Raw genomic sequence first — 17,132 nt, 5'->3', positions numbered from 1 at the left:
CACAATATTCTCCTGCAGAAACTTTCACTCCGTGTAACACCATAAAGATGTAATTAATTTCCTAAACAGGTTCAGTACTCTGTGGAAGGTTATGGTTTTTTTAATACACAAAGAGAGTTATGTCTTGCTGGTTTTAAGTGCTACCTTTCACCTTCCTAACTCCGACTGATTAAACGAGCAAAGCAGAACAGCACCCTGAGTTTTACTTCTCAAATCCACTGTATTCCTTCAAATCTTTTCATACCTATTGCAATTCTTCTTGTTGTAGCACTTCGTGTGGGATTTTCTGGCTCAAGCACCCAAGTCTTCCCATCAATTTCATCCATGGCATTCCAGAATTCTTTCAGCGATTCTAATGCTGCCAGGAACTGATTATAAATGTCTATTAAGGAGTCCTTAGGAAAGAAATTGAAACAAATTTCATATAGTTTCCACCTGTGGCCATACAGAATATTAAAAACAAACAAACAAACAAACAAAACAAAACAAAAACAAACACAAAACCACTGTAGGTCATTTAAGAAGTGTTAAGATCTAGTATGTATCTAGTTGCATCATGGTAGCATAAAACACTGAACCTCACAGGTTTTTAATGGAAACAGCACAAGTAGAGCTGTATCTTGAGTACAAATAAGTTCTCTGTTCCTGGTAGTTGTCACACGTTGTGATATACAGACATCATACCTGGATTTGGTGGTGTTTTATACCTTTTCAGAAAACATTTCTGGAAGCGGCTAACAACTATTAATTTGCATTGTAACTTGTAATGAACTACTGTAAAATTCAAGTAAAAATCATTATCTGCTATTAAACTTCTAACATTCTGATATTTAGTCTCTACTTCAGCTGAGCAACATGGCAGTGGTACCAAACACAAATACACAGAAATACGCACGTAACTAAAGTAGCTTATTTATTTTTTCAAGATTCTAAGAAATATAGCCTAACAATGTCATCATTATCTCGAAATTAAGCAATATAAAAACAGGTACTTAACATTAGATTTCAAGCCATGTAAGTACGGTAAGAGAAGGAGAAGCCATCTAATAATCAGAGGATTACACTCAAGGGATTTCAATATTTGAGAGTGGATTAGATGGAATCTGAAAAATCTTTCATTATACAGGACAATATACGGAACAGCAGTGTGAGAGGAGTATTTTTAAAATCATCAGTGAGCACAAAAGAAGTAACTGTTTCTACAGGGAAAGACTTCTTCAAGTAGAGAAAACACTCAGCAGTCAACACCCTTCCAAGTGCAGATGCTGAGGGAGTAGAAAACATTAATTTAGGGAGCCGGAGGAGGAGGAGAGAGACAAGTTCCCTTGGGAGGAATGCGCCGTGCGGGTTTTGAGCCCGATGTCAAGGTGGAATCAGTGGAGGGACAGGGAAGTGTCATGAACAGCAGGAGGAGATAAGGAGCTGTTGGACAGTGGCTGCGTGGGGAGAGATGAAGCTACACAGGAAAGAAGTGAATGTGTCGAGAAACTAGGCAAAGGGGGCACTGAAGGGAGACCAAGGGTAGGGGGATCTGGAGACAAACTCTTCCTGGTTAACTTGTTTTCTCAAATTGTTTGGTGGTGGGAAACTCATGAATAGAAAAAGAGGAATCACTTAGGAGCACCAAAAGGCGTTTTGAAATCATTTGCACAGAACACAACTGACCAACGCAATGCGTGAGTGTAAAGCATGAAGGACAGAACTGAGGGGACTTCAATTCAGATAAAGGAACCCCCAAATAGTTAGCAAAAATACTTCAGGTATCTTTTGGCCTAGGCACAAGTTACTGGGGTCAAAAAGAAAAAGCAGACTGAGTGTTCAGTTCTTAAAGAGGTGCTTTTCTATAAATAACACAAAATATACATTGAATGGTTTCCTTCAATCTTTAATAATTATGTTCTTCCTTTCTCACCTGGAAAAAAGGCAAATTATATGAACATTGTCAGATGAGGAAATATCATTTTGATATGTAATAAATTTTTATATTTTATGCATACATATTTTAGAAAGAAACGGGTACCTTAGAAATAAAATGCTACATTTTTTCCTGTTATTAGATTATATTAAAGTAGGAAAGCACTTAAGCAGAAAAGTGTGAATACTGCCAATCTCCAAATGTAACGCTTATTATCTTTAAAAGCATTTTGTTACTTTTATAATACCTGACGTGATATAATAGTGTCAGTCACTTAACCACATCTTAGAGTATAATATCTTCATCTTAAGTACTATTATTTCCAGTATTTTAATAATTTTCACACAGTCCTGAAATGTGATCTTTTGTGCTCTGATGACACTTAAATTAATAGCATAATTTTCTGGTACTTGCAACAGTTGCTTTCCATTTTGATTTTTTACATTTTTCTACATCACATACAGATAAATCCTCTAATAATCATTTTTATCTTTATCTTCCGGGAATTCAAAGGGTTTCACTAGAAAAAAGAAACATCAAGGGATTATAACCCACAGATAAGTTTTAAAATCCAATTAATTTTAATACTAATTGTAATTTTTCAATGATGTTCCTTAAAAAGGTAGTTAAATCTTTTTTTTTAAATGCACTGTTCGTTTGATCTTATTTGCATGCTTCATTGATGTTGCCAGCTGTCTACTGCCTATGTACATAAATGCATCTATAGCTATTTAAATACATCACATGCTTCTCGTGCAAACCATGAAAACTGTAACATTCCTTTTTATTTCATTAACCAAGTAATTTTTGGTCATTGTCCAACACTTTTAGAAAAGACTGGTATCGTGCTTTTTTTTGGCCTATGCTACGCCAAGATAGTCAGTAATGAAGTCAAATAGCACAAACTATTTGCTTCTTGGTCACCTTTCTACAGGTGCATTGGAATTTGTATGAAATATGTCTAATGTTCTTTGACAAATAAGACAGTCATAATTCGGGATAGCATCACTGGCTGCCCTGACTCTAAAAAGCACTAACAAAACCAAACCGGTTACTCCATCCTCTGTATCTGTTAGGTTTCCATGCTTGTCAGGCAAAACATCCATTAGAAAAATAAAGAACATTGTGGCAGTTCAATCATTTACAACTAAAATTAAGATCATTTTAACGTAGAGTGTAAACCTTGCGTTTTATTGCTAGCTCCTGAGGATACCGACATCAGCTGTGCAGACGGCAGTAGTGAGGGTAGGGTCCAAGCTGAAACACCGCGCGTGATTCTGACCAGACCTTTCCAAGCAAACCAACCAACCACGGCTGGGACAGAGAGGCTTCCGAGAGGAGGAATGGAGAGTCTGCCACTGGACAAGGTTAAAACCGTTTTACTGGTTTAGACCAGCAAAACAGCGCAAGAGACGTGACTCTTACCTCTTGCCTACACTACGGTAGCTGTATGAGATACCTAGAGCTAGGGGTACCCACCCGATGCTGGGCTGCATCAACGAAGGCATCACCAGCAGAGATAAAGGAGTCATCATCTCGCTCTGCGCAGCACTTGTCAGGCCACACCTGGAATACTGTACTCAGCTTTGGTCCCTGCTATGCAAAAAAAGCTGTGGACTGGCTGGAGAGGGTCCAGAGAAGGCCCACAAAGTTGATCAAGGGACTGGACAGCCTGCCCTGTGAGGAAAGGCTGAGAGAACTGGGTTTGTTCAGCCTTGAGAAGACTCAAGGGAGACTTTGTCACCATATTCCAGTATTTGAAGGGCGGCTACAAAGCAGCTGGAGATTCCCTTTTTACAAGGTGTCACTTGAAAAAGACGAGGGGTGATGGGTACAAGTTAATCCTGGGGAGATTCTGATCGGACACAAGAGGAAAATTTTTCACAATGAGAACAATCAGCCACTGGACTCATCTCCCCAGGGAAGTGGTGGCTTCCCCAGCACTGGACACTTTTAAGATTCAGCTGGACGGGGTGCTGGGCCATCTTGTCTAGAGCGTGCTTTTGCCAAGGTTGGGCCAGATGATCCTTGAGGTCCCTTCCAACCTGCTATTCTGTGATCTGAAGGACCCAGCAAATGTAAATTCATACAAAGTGAGCAGCTGGAGCTGCCTTCCTCTCCCGTTAGAGCACGGAGGTCCTGAGAGCCTTACAGTCCTAGGACACCTCATTACTTCCAAGTGGGAGCTCGGTAAGTTTTTGACAGCACTATAATGCATGATTTAATGCTCCTGTTCCCTTCAGCTCTCTCTAATGACCATCACAGCAACAGAGCAGCCCCAAAATATTGTTGAGTTTATAACCAAAATGCATTTTCAGATTAGATGGCCTTGTTCTGAGTTTTGATGGAAAAATAAGAGACTGAGAAAATATTAGTTTGGAATACTCAGCTTGAGATCCCTTCATCTGGCATTAAGAGGACTGTTTTTGTTAGAGCATCACCTCCCGTGACCACAGTCATCGCTTTAAACACTCAACACTTCTCCAGATTTTTCAAATTTCAGGTTGTGAGCATAGAAAACAAAGAATACAATTAGTGACGACTTGTGAAAAGGCGCTGTAAGTGACTCTCAGCACAGACCGTTTTCTCTCTCAACAAAGCATACATTCAGCCTCAAAGCCCCAGTTATTCAAGGCAAAAATCTGATATATACTGATACAAGCTATACCAAGACAGTTCTCTGGACTGAACAGCAATTTAATGTTAATTTGGAGGGCCATGATCTTCTGAAAACAGGTGTTTGTCGAGAGTGGGGGTTTTGGTTATTTTACAGGAAAATAGAGATGTGAACATATCAACTTTTGATAACTCCCCAGCAGTTTTAGAAAACTTTGACCCAAAGGTTACCTTTGTGCTATCAGACTACACGTATCCTCCATTCATTTCAACAACTGGTAGGAGATGAAGCACTTAGTTTGGTCAGTGGAAATCAGATATTCTGGAGCCATCAGTTTCTGAGGGGAATGTACACCTTCCCTTCTACTGGGAGAGTTTTGTGCAGTTTTGCAACATTTTTGTTTCCCTTTCTGTCCTCTGCACTCTCATCTCCATCTCATCACTGGTAGCTCCTCATGCCAATTCTTTCCTCTTTCACTTTATTCCAATTCACCCACTTTCCCAAGTTTACACTCTTTTCTTCAATTAAAGGAATAAGAAGGAATGGAAAAAAAACCTCACTCTACTCTTCATTCTTATTTTCAGCGCCATAGAGGCTGGGAATAATAAAGAGGAAGTCTTGAGTCTGCGCCTGCCATAAAACCCATGAAGCCTTTCAGTAACATTTAAGAAGTGCTATATGTCTGTCTGGCTATTCTGCCAAATTTCAAACACCTGCTCCAAATAGTGGATGAACTATATACTATTCAAATGGTAGCAAGAATGTTCTAAGTAAGGTAGATACAGTACAATTTATTAAAATTTCTTTTTAAAAGAAGAGAAAAATGTGATCTTTTTTTTCCTGAGATTTTTTGGCTAAAATTCTTCCTAACACAAAATTTGTTTATCAAAAATTTAAAATTGCAAATCCTCCTAAAAGGTAAAGTAGCCTAAACTATAGGTGCTGTTACTTGTTTGCCATTCATGAATTCACAGATAAAATACAGTTTAATAAGGTGAACAGTTGTTGGCTGGAAAAGGGATCACCTGTATCACCCCAGTAATTTCTGATTCTTTAGATTTGTTGAGAAACTGCTTATTTCTCACAAACAGTAGTTTAACAATTTTCCCTCTCCTTAGCACAAATCAAACTGAGACACAACACTGAAATCTTTGTAAAGTGTCTTGTCAACCATCTCCATTTTTTTGTATTTACAGATGCATATAAAGCTGGTGTCTGTGAAGCTTCTTTGCTAAGAAAAAGCACGACTGTGATGCATTTTACTGTGTTTTCATCAAAATAACTGAAGAATAATCTCATTTGTACCACTATACTGTTTGAATCTTGTATTACTGTTTCGTTGTTGGCTGGCTGCATGACCTCATTAGTCATTAATTTCCACTCTCACGACCTTCATGTAGCCAACCAGGTGGGCAGTGGTCAGTATAGAAATAATACCCTGATGGGAGGGCAGCAGGATACAGATGCACTGAAACTGCAGAACCGTGTTTACCATGTATGCTAAAATGTGGAGACAGCACATTTATCTGGTTATTTAGAGAAAGAATATAACTGAAATAAGTAGATGTTCTTGCACTTGTCATTGAGAAGCACTCTGCATTTATTTGGCACTTACAACAGTAGCAGCAGCAGCAGCATTGCCCTTGGTGCTGATTTCTTACTACTCTAAAATGTCTCCTCTGAGCCAGAATACACTGGCTGTTGCTGATCATGCTGTGAGACACCTGCACTGGCTACTAGGCTTGTCATGACGCACAAAACCCTACCATCTTCAGCTTGACATTGTGCAAGTTATAATTATTCATCCAAATGAATATGTCAGAGCAGCAGCAGCAGACCTCTCATCAGAGCAAAAGAAAAATACATCAAAACATTATCAACCCAGCAGGAAGACAGGGACCATAAGGAAAATTACCCATTTTTAATATGGATGCCATAAAGCCATGTCTATTATTATACGGAGGCAGGGGAAAAAAAAAAAAAAAAAAAAAAAAAAAGAACTAAAAAACAACCACCCAACAACCCCTCAAGTTTAAAGTCCATGAGCACTGAAAAGAACTTGAAATAGCCAACAGCACACACGGGGGGGTGGGGGGGGAAAAAAAAAAAAAAAAAAAAAATCAATTACCTGAGATCTATTTCTATTTTCTTTCACAGAACTTTATATTCTAGTAGTGCAATTGCACATTTTTAGTTAAGCCTTGTCAGTTTTTACATTGAAGATGAACAGTAAATATTAAAATTTAAGACCTATCAGTATCAAAACTTCATGTTATTTTACTCGAAAACAGGGATAGCATCTTCCTTTCCCCTTTTAGGAACCAAAATTTTCAACCACTTGAAGACCTGCTAAATTCTGCTGCCAGTGGTGTTTCAGCATTATCTAACCTTAACCCTTATTCTACCATGGCATGAAGACTGCTCACTGCAGTGATTTCCATGCATTTTGAAAATAAACACAATTTACACAATTACTACACTCATTTTTTCCCAGAAGCATTAGGTTCCTGTCACCCACACAGATAAGGTCAATTTTCACAAAAGACTGTACGGCTACCACAGTTGTACCGGCACGATGCCCAGGCTGCTGGTATTCGGTGCAGTGTTGTAACAGGCTATCTGCAGCTAGGGTTAGCATCTCGTGATTTCAAAACAGGGTCTTCGGTTACGTACAAACATCTATTGTTTACGTTTTCAAATAGTCCATTGGTAATTCTAACTGTAAAAAGATCTTGACGTCTCAAGCATGAGAATATCCTATTTTTAACATTAGATTTTTACTTAGTTTTAGTGTCAATATTTATATAGTCGCTCCCATTTTTCACTTGTCAAAGGAAGCTGCTTCATATCATGGTTTTCAAGAACATTTTATTAAAACGTAAGTCCAGCTAGTAGCTTTAAAATTACTAACAGTAGACACAGAGAAGCAATGACTGTCAAGGAAATTTGAAATGCTGTTAATTTGGGGTAACATAAATTGCAGAGCTGTAAACTTTATACATACTTTTAATAGTATTTTATTAAGTTTGAGATTAGGAACAGTACTTGAAATCCTGCCTGTAGTATATGGAACCCAGTATGATTTAGGGGAAAAACAGTATCTGTTTAAATTGTTCCAAACCATACCAGAGAATCAAAATCTAAAATTACATATGAAACTAAATATATTTTTCATTTGCAGTACTCCATTCTTGCAGTTATTTCATCAGGCTCTCATATTAGAGGGTCTGAGGTGACACACAAAACCTTGAGCTTTGCAGTCAAAATTATATGTCCGTCTTAAACTCATTGTGATGCAACCTTTCAGCCCTGCTCCCTATGCAAATTTAGTACCATAAAGACAGGCTTTACTGATGGCTAGAAATCCTCGCGAGAGTTAGAGTTATGAAATGCAATCATTTATGTAAAATCTATTTTCCTGAATTAAATGAAATTAAACATCAACTATTTTCTAGAGATAATTCAAATTAACTTTCATCTAAGTGGTCACATTTAAATCCATTTAATCAAGTACACACGCTCTATTAAGGAAAAAAGATACATGAACTAATGCAAGAGAGACTAAAAAAAGATAATGGCTCTTGGTTCTTTATATTAACAATATCAGTTAAACTATAAAATCAGAATACTATGAAGTATTTTCCTGTTGTTATTTTGATTGTAACTGAAAAAGTTTTATTATTTTATGAAAACTGGATAGGATAACAAACTAGGGGACCGCCTTTTTTAATGTCAGCTTTAGAGAGCGCTTCTTTTCTAGAAGACAATCATTTCTCATGCATATATTTTCCCAATATCATTCCTATAGATATTTCTGCCATATGAACAGTGTAAGAAAAAAACAGCCAGTATGAGTACAAAGCATACAACATGCAAGGTACAGCTACACGGCAAGGAAAATACTTAAAACCTATCATAAGGAATACGGAGTTCAGTATTATTACATTTACATAAACATGTATAAAAGTAAAATACAGACAGGGAAAAAAGCTGGAGTTAAAAAATAAAGTCCAACCCCTCATTACTACCTCCATATTGCACATGTATCTCAGTTATTAAAAAAAGATGCATAGTACAGCTGTTTACCTGTGGCATCCAAGAAACAGCAAACTGAACAGGAAAATCCACAAGGCAATCCGGTGGTTCTGTTGGATACTGAGGGAGGGAAAGAAAATACAGTTTTTCTTTTCTTCTTTTTTTTTTTTTTTTTTTTTTTAAAGCGATTTAAAGTCAGACTGATACTCAGCTGCCAAAATTGATAATGAAATATAAGCACTTCAAGCATCTTGAGAACTTGGCTCTTAGAGGAAACAGTATGTAAAGCATTTTCAGAAATAGTTATGAATGTTAATTATCATTTAAAGAAAAAAATCTACATGTAAATCTACATGTATTTTTACATATCAGGTTTTAGTAAAGGCAGGAGAATCACAGTTTTCTGTATTCAGTGTTCACAAAGACACATTAAAAAGGAACTTAAGACAAAAACCATCAAATACCTTAAAATAATTTCTCCTCAATTACCTGTCCTGGATAGGAAAGTTAAAAAAAACAAAAACAAAAAACAACCCAAACCACCCTCTCACAGGTCAAGAACTAGTCTTCATTTAAACTAGAATATCTGGTCTGATTGGCAGCATTTTTTGTTTTGAAACTGAAAGCAGTCAGAGTAAGTACGTAACTATTTAGAAAGAGATTAATAAACATACGCCCAAAATTAAAACAACTCCCTGCTTCCCACCCCAAATTAAAAGGTATCAATGAGGAAAAGAAAAAAAATAGCTTTATTAAGAAACTGAAGCTGTAAAAGGTTGGATAAATCCAAAAATAGCCACTGAATATTCATTGCACTAGTAAATCCATTGCTGTTCAGCATCCGATATGAAATCTGTGGAAAAACCCCTGGTGTTCTCTGAAAAATACTGTAGCAAAGAAATACAAATAAACTGTGTCCTTTCTAAGAGCACCTATCCAAAATTTTATTCACCTGAGAAGTTGCCTCCTTTAACCCTATGCAACCTTTCAAATTCTACCAATGACGTACACTGCAATTTTACAGAAATTGTACTAGGATTCCATCAACTGCCAACACAAGAAAATGTTACAGGGAACGTTATTTGGGGAGACATATGTAAAAAAGTCCCAGCTTCCTCACAGAATTAGTCAAGACAAAGAGGTGAAGTCTTGCTGTGTTGCTTCTCACAACCATTCTCCATCCAAAGTAAACCTCTAGACATAGACACCATCCTTATTTATCAGACATCTGGCAACCAATTTATCAGAATTTTTAAGATGTGTCTTTATTTTATGTAAAATGTCTAATTATACAGTAGTTAGTTTCAAATTGTTCTCTATGGGAAAGAGCAGAAAAGAGACATAGCTTCCCTAGAGCATCTATTATTATTAAAATCAAAGCAATGAAGAATCTAGTGAATTTACAGATTTCACAGAAATTTGTTTGAACTTGCTTTTCAATTTGCCTTCCTTTCTGGTTTCTGTTAGGTATTGCCTTTCTGAAAACAACTCCCACAACTGGAATATCTTGTGCTTTACCATTTTATCAAATTGGCAGCAGACAAGTTAAATAACTGTGACAGAGCAAGAGAAGCAAAACAACTGATTTGGACAGGAGGTGGTTACAACTTAGGAACGTATATCCACAAAAGCTGTTACCGTTTCTTTTCTGGTAGCGTTATTGTTCTTGTATTATAGGCATTGTAGTGTTAGTGGTTTTGTATCGTAGGTATTATTTTTCATGAAATACTTCAAGGCTTGCATAGAAATAAACTCATTTTCAGTGTATAAAAGTATGCCTAGAACAAACTAAGAACAATTTTTCCGTAGGACTGATTTTAGGACTAACTCATTTAAATCCCAGCAGCACTAGCCAATTATGTGTTCACTTTCTTGGTAAGTAAATTCATTTTATGCAGTCTTTTGTAGGGTGTCTTCGAACAAGTGCTTGCAAACAGATTCTACTAACTTTATATTACTTAAAAAAAAAAAAAAAACAAAAACAAAAACCTACAGCACTTTTCCCCTGCATTTTTAGTCAACTTTTCTTTAAGAGCACAATATTGTACCATGCAACACATAAGTGCCAAGAACTATGCAACAATCATTCTGTATATACGTACATAATGTTTTTAGACCTTGCAGAGTGAAATCCTGTATAAAACAAGGTGAGTGATCCCCAGGAGACAGTATTTTAAAGTACTATACCAGAGCATATCAACGACATCATATGCTATTACAGTTACATTCAAATGTATATGTCAGAAATCATCCTATTATTCTTCAGAAAAATTTAAGCAATTATTAAACAAAATATTTATATTGTATTTTTGAGCATGCAGCTAAATTTATGTAGGAAAAGTATTTTCATAACCCTTGCCAAATCATTCAGATAATTACCAAACCATCTTGATTGCTACGTGGCATGCAAATTCTTGCAGTGGCCCATCTGAATTCTTGGGATTTGAAATGGCAAGCACCCAATCCACTTCTCATGCAATACAAAATAATATCTGATAAATAAAACCCAATGTATTTGGTTTCATGCTTGCAAAGATACATGCTTTGTTTCCAGAAAACTTTTAAAGTCATTTAAATCATAGATAAATAAAGCTTTCTGGACCAGATGTTTTCAACCAAATAAATTGGAAAACTATTTCACAAACTCAATCTAAGCATTAAACAATATATCCTCTATGAGGCTTAAGCCTAAACATTTACAAAGGTCAAAATTGTGTAGCACATAATTTGGTTAACATATCTATGATATGACCATTCTCAATAGTTGCAGGTTGAAATCGATCACCCCAAGATTCCTAGACACCTTACAAGTACAGTATATAGAGAGCAAATGTTTTGAAAGGACAGCTCATAAAACAAAGAATATTAAGACAAGGATAGCAGGTAGAAACATCTGACAAAGCATTAAGGAAAAGTCCTCAAAACACATCCAGACCACTCAGAATGGCAGCAAAGGACTGTGTAGGGGATAATCTCAATACACATGATAACCTTATGAAAAAGAATTTCCTAAATCACTGATTGAAGAGTTTCTTCCTGAAAACCTCGTCAGCAGGCTTATAAACTCATTTCACTGTATGGCATCCACGAGGACGAGGCTGAACAAACCCATCTGCCAGAATACAGACAAGAGCCAGCAATATATGCTGAAGAGGTTTAGCTCACATACTAACCTTAATCAAAGAAACAGCATAACAAAAATAAGTATACTTTTATTAAAGCAGCTTATCAAAAGAAATCCCTTCAAAAAATACTTCGGCAAAGTCTTTCCAAGTGTATTAGGTATGTATATGAGGGCTAATCAAATCCCCATGTTGCCAAAACCATGTTTCACATATAGATTTTCTCTTGTGGCAAGTTTAAATGCCAGACATGGTTTAAAAAGGACAAGCAATTGATCCTTCATTGTAACAATCACTTGAAGTAAAAAAATAAAAAATATAAAAAATTGATGATTACTTGTTACAACAGACAAGTTGGATAATCTAGTCTCTTTATTACACTCTATCCTTAGTTGTTAGACAGTGCTTTCTTCTGCTACTAGGAGTCTCAACCTCAGATATTTTATTACTATAAAGAAAATACACAAGTTTTAACAAAAACAGAAAACAGGAACCTTGACTGCTCTTACAGTACAGTGTTAAGTTAAGGCTAAACAGAACCAGCCAATACATGAGTGTAATAGTGTTTGACCATGGCAGCTGCTTGGTAAAAATAGGTATTATACTGGGGGGTTTTTTTGCACTTTTATACTTCCAAATAGTTAAAATACGACAGTTGCCATAAAACTAAGCAAAAACTTAAGGGCAATAGGCTGCACTTAATTTCTAGTGTCATGCTAAGTATGGGATAGCAGCTCCCTTATAAACAATGCCACTAGAGTCTGGTTACTCCCCTCGCACACTCAATAAACCATAATCATACTTCCCAGTACATTTTTTTCCATCAATATATTTAATAATGGAGTAACTACCAAATTAATCATACATTCATTATTCTGTGTGTGTAGGATAGTTTTACTCTTTATTTAAGATCTACTTTAGCAACCTCAATTCCCAAACAGTACTCTCTCCACAGGCTCCTTTTTCCCATCTAAGGGAAAATGAGTTTGTCTTAATGTAAAACTAAAAATTCCTGCTATTTAAAAGAATATAGGATGTCTGTGAGGGTGACATTTAGTCTGACAATACCATGTCCATTCCTCATCCCTTCAAGATTATTAGTCCAGATGGTGGACCGAGGATAGTCCCAAACAACAATGTTTAGACACTTTTGGATCCACTTTTTCCCCCTAGACTGGTTTTCTGAAAACACCTATTACCATACAATTGTCACCATACAGCCTGCATATTCATCGTTTCCTATAAGAGATTTATGCCCTGAAATGAGAAATTCTATGAAGAAACATTGCAATTTGAGTTTAGTTCTAAGTAGCAGGAGGAATTAAAATTTTTCTGCTTCCACACACCACATGGATTTGCTTTGCAGGCACTGTGAAAATCAGACAATTATTTAGACTAAAAAGAAACAAGTTTTTCAACATAAGGAACTCACTTCTATAGTCGGTTTTTCATAAATCTTTATAGCTTTAACAGTACGACTTGCTAAAGAAGTAACCCAACATCCCCTAATTCTTGTTAGACACGTAGTCTCTGGATGGAGCGATAATGAATGAAAGTCTCCCAGATGACTTTGTTGGTAATCCAGTAAAATAATTGCAATATCATACAGTGTTTTTCACGTGATGCACCGTTTCCTATGAAAAGATTCTTACAGGTAACCATAATGCTGTATGAATTTTAAACATAAAGTCTGAAAACGCTACTTTGTATTAAAAACCATCTCACCCCCACCGCCATTATCTTGCAGAACAGACATACTAACAAACCAACTCTCTACAAAGCTTATGAATTAAGAAAACCCCATTTACTTCCAGGAAGCTTTAAAATATTTTCTCCCACATAAATTCACCTTTGCATTAAACTTCAGAGTGATGAGATGCTGTCGACCGCAAGAGTCTTCAGCTTTTAGCTTGATTGTGGCAAGGCCAGTATCCACATACGCGACTCTGAAAGAGAAATGAAACCTCTTAACGGCAGTATAAGAAGTACAGTTTGCAAAGTCTGCAATACTCTTATTAGTCTGTTACAAATATTAATCAGAGGAAGTCCTATATGCTAACCATTTCTGCTGTTCTAGATTTACTGCTGTTAATACACCAGTCTACTGCTTAATGCAGTCATATATCTTTGGGTTATTTACAATGTGTGTCAAGGCTCATGCTGTGGTCAGTGAGCACTGTGTTTCAGTTTTCCATCACTGGAACCTTTGACACACACAGCATGTTCCTGTCAGCCTCTACTTATGTACACATTAAACTTCCTGTCAAATCTTTGATCCATTTCTGCAGTTTCTTACCGTATGAGACTTTTATGCTCTTGATTTGCTTTTCTCTTCAATGAAGTTCTCTTTTATTATCAATACTATTATTGTGGAAAATTCAGTGGATATTGGTTCATATTCTGAAATTGATTTTCTGCAGAAAATAGTACCCAAACAGGTACAAAATGAGTTATTTATGATGATTTGTCTTCGTTTCATGGCAGTTTTACACAGCATACGTGCACCCAAGCAAGTAGCAAGTACATACTAAATGTAAATAAGTTTTAAAACTTCTGACATAATCACTGGCTCTTTTCTTAAGATGTCACTGATTTGTGCTTCCCACAACAATGAAGATGAATACAATTGTAAAATACATTGTTCTCTAGAAATACGTTCTGCTGAGTAGCTTTAACAACTGCCAAAAAGGTTCAGACTTCTCCATATATTTGCCAGACAACTGGGCATGTGAATATTTTGGCATTTTTACTATGTCATTCTTGGGTAAAGATAAAAAGCAGTCCAAGATTACGGTACAACTTATCACCTAGATTGATGGAAAGGCCTATCAGCGTTCAAAGAAAGCATCTGCTTGCTGGCCTACGTAACATTATTTTTTTAAAACCATTACATACTAGCTCAGTCACTTGAGACAGCATGCTTGGAAACATGGTTCTTTCAAGGGAAAACTGGGAACAGAATTGCAGAAGCCCCTACAAGAAAAAGTAGACATACACCAAAGTGTGTGTACATTCCTAGGAAGGAAGTGACAAGAAAATGATCTACATAAGTGACATAGCCTCAATACGAGGGAACTGGAAAATACAGATGGAAAAGGCAATAGGGATAGTAAGAAGGGAAAGAGATACATTATTTCATGTTTAATGCTGATTAATGCAATATTAAATAGTCCTAAAGATTCCTGAGAGTATTCTGACACTCCTTTTTTCCACAACAGTTGAAAGAAATACAATTCTTGATAGAAGTGTAACTCAGCTGTAGTCAATTAAACTCAATTTATTTAGAAAGAATTGGAGCAGTCTTCCTCTAATTGGAAAAAAATCATTACTCCTGCGTTCTTTCAACTTCACCTCAAAATTATATCAGAAAGTTTTATAAAGATAAGAAACTACGTATACCCCACCTCTCCATCTACTGTTGCCTTCAGTAAGGAAAACCTAAACCAGCAGCTAAAGCACAGAATGGTTACTGCAATAAAATATATCACAGTGACCAAAACAAAGCACAACTGGTGCCTGCATCAATACACTGTGAGGTTAGATAGCAAAAGAGAATGGAAATATTAAAGAGATGCTGTTGAGGTGTTTACGATTTAAAATTATCTGTTCTGACAGTCATCTTGTTTGGACGACTCCAGTCTTGAGGTGCCAGAAAAGTATGGATTATTTTAGTTTTAAATCAAGCATTTTTGTAGTTCCTTACTCTATATTGTGTGGGAGGGAACAAGGTTAAAAAATTATTTTTATTCCTTAGATAGCAATGGACATACGTATCTTAAAATCTACTTCTGAAATCCTAAAGGGTTCGTGCGTTTACAATTAGTTTAACAACCAGACAGCCTCTAAAATAAACATATGTACATGTATGTGTCTATTTATATATTTAAAATATAAATATAAGCACACCATCATATTAAAAATACAGTGACAATATGATTGCGTTCAATCATATTTATAAAGAACCTTCACATTCAGTTTTATTGACAGTGTAAATTAGACACTTTTTTTTAAAAAAAAGTAAGCATTTGGAATAGGTGCTAAGAGCACAAATAATGGCTGTTTAATTATGTATAGAGGGATACATCATAAAATTATTTTCACGTTCTGTCTGTTACAATTTTTAACATGTTTTAGAATTCATATTTAAAGTATCCTTTAAAACCAGTTTCAAATGCTATTTTCACTGAGCTTGGAGATAACAGAAAAAAAAAAAAAAAAAGCAGATCATCACTGCTATGAAGCACCACTACAGTCCAGACTAATCTGGAAATTCTTAGGACTTTAATTTTAACTTCAACAGCTAACTGCTAGTAGAAGACAACTATTCAAGCTAAGCAACATACCACCTTTTAAGTATTATTAATTACAAACCATGTACTTAAAGGTTTTCTAATAAAACATTCTCTTCCCTTCCAAACTTTTTCACAAACAGAAACACCGAGGAATAAAAACCTCCTTAAACAAGGGGCATAGAAGGTTGAAGAATGCCCAGAATGAAAATTCACAGCTAGCCTTCCTTCTTCTCAACAGAATGTAAAAGCAATAAACTGCCTCTGGAAAATGTAGGAGGATTCAATTTTCCATTTAAGATGGAAAAAAGGAACTCAGTAGCTTTGCAGCTACCCATTCTGTAACATCTCTCTACCAATCTTTGGATAAGAAGAGATGAAAGGGTCAGTTCCATAAGACTGGAGAAAGTTGGACAACACTGTAAAAGTCATACGAACTTCATATGATTGTATAATTAAATAAGAAACTGTTTGCATAGCTTATATTTCATCTATATAAACCTTTATTCCCCTGTAGGCTCCATCATTTTCTCACACGGAAAAAAATGGAATGACCATAAAGATGGAAAGCCTCCATTAAATCCCTGAAGTACTGTAATTCAGCATAACACACAAATGATTGAGAGCACACGACAAGGCAGGATTCCCTTGGAAATGGAGAAGGCAAGAGAAGATACTTTCTACGAAAACCCTGGCAAATACCAAGCAGAAACACACTGAGACCTGAGACAAGTGGGATCATGACTCAAACCATGGACTTAGATACTGGTAACCTTTGTGAATCCACATGAGGGTGATAAGAGTCCTACAAATGTTTTATAGTTGATAATTTACCTTCCGAAGACATTGTCATTGAATCAACCAGCGAGATTATGAAATTGTATTAGAAGAGCCTTTCCTAGAGCTTAATACTACTATGTGCGTACTCTCTCCCACCTCAGCTGAGTAGGTCTGTGCTAGTATTTTTCCATCTCCTTAAAATGAAGTATCCTCCTTTGATCTCCTCAGCTGTTAGGACAGCGCTTAGTGGTAGAAATTTGGTACAATTTTACAACCTGTTGAACTGTGACTTTTGTGTACAAGTATATGAAAATGAAAGCATATTCAGCCTCCCCCACACTAAATTAGGTCAAAAAAAATATCAAGTTTTCTGT

The 17,132-nt window shown here is 36.2% G+C and overlaps 1 protein-coding gene across 1 annotated transcript in view; it reads right to left on the bottom strand.

Moving 5' to 3' along the window:
• Positions 1-17,132, bottom strand: part of FANCL (FA complementation group L) — a 32,141-nt gene that overhangs the window by 4,380 nt on the left and 10,629 nt on the right. The window contains exons 6-8 of the mRNA XM_042789696.1: positions 13,539-13,635; positions 8,619-8,687; positions 245-395 (exon numbers count right to left, since the gene is read on the bottom strand). Coding sequence (XP_042645630.1) covers positions 245-395; positions 8,619-8,687; positions 13,539-13,635 — 317 coding nt within the window. The remainder of the gene's footprint in view (positions 1-244; positions 396-8,618; positions 8,688-13,538; positions 13,636-17,132) is intronic.

This window comes from Tyto alba, unplaced genomic scaffold (assembly GCF_018691265.1).
Source record: "Tyto alba isolate M040663 unplaced genomic scaffold, T.alba_DEE_v4.0 Super-Scaffold_16, whole genome shotgun sequence".
NCBI lineage: Eukaryota > Metazoa > Chordata > Aves > Strigiformes > Tytonidae > Tyto > Tyto alba.
This window is presented reverse-complemented; position numbering and strand designations above follow the sequence as displayed.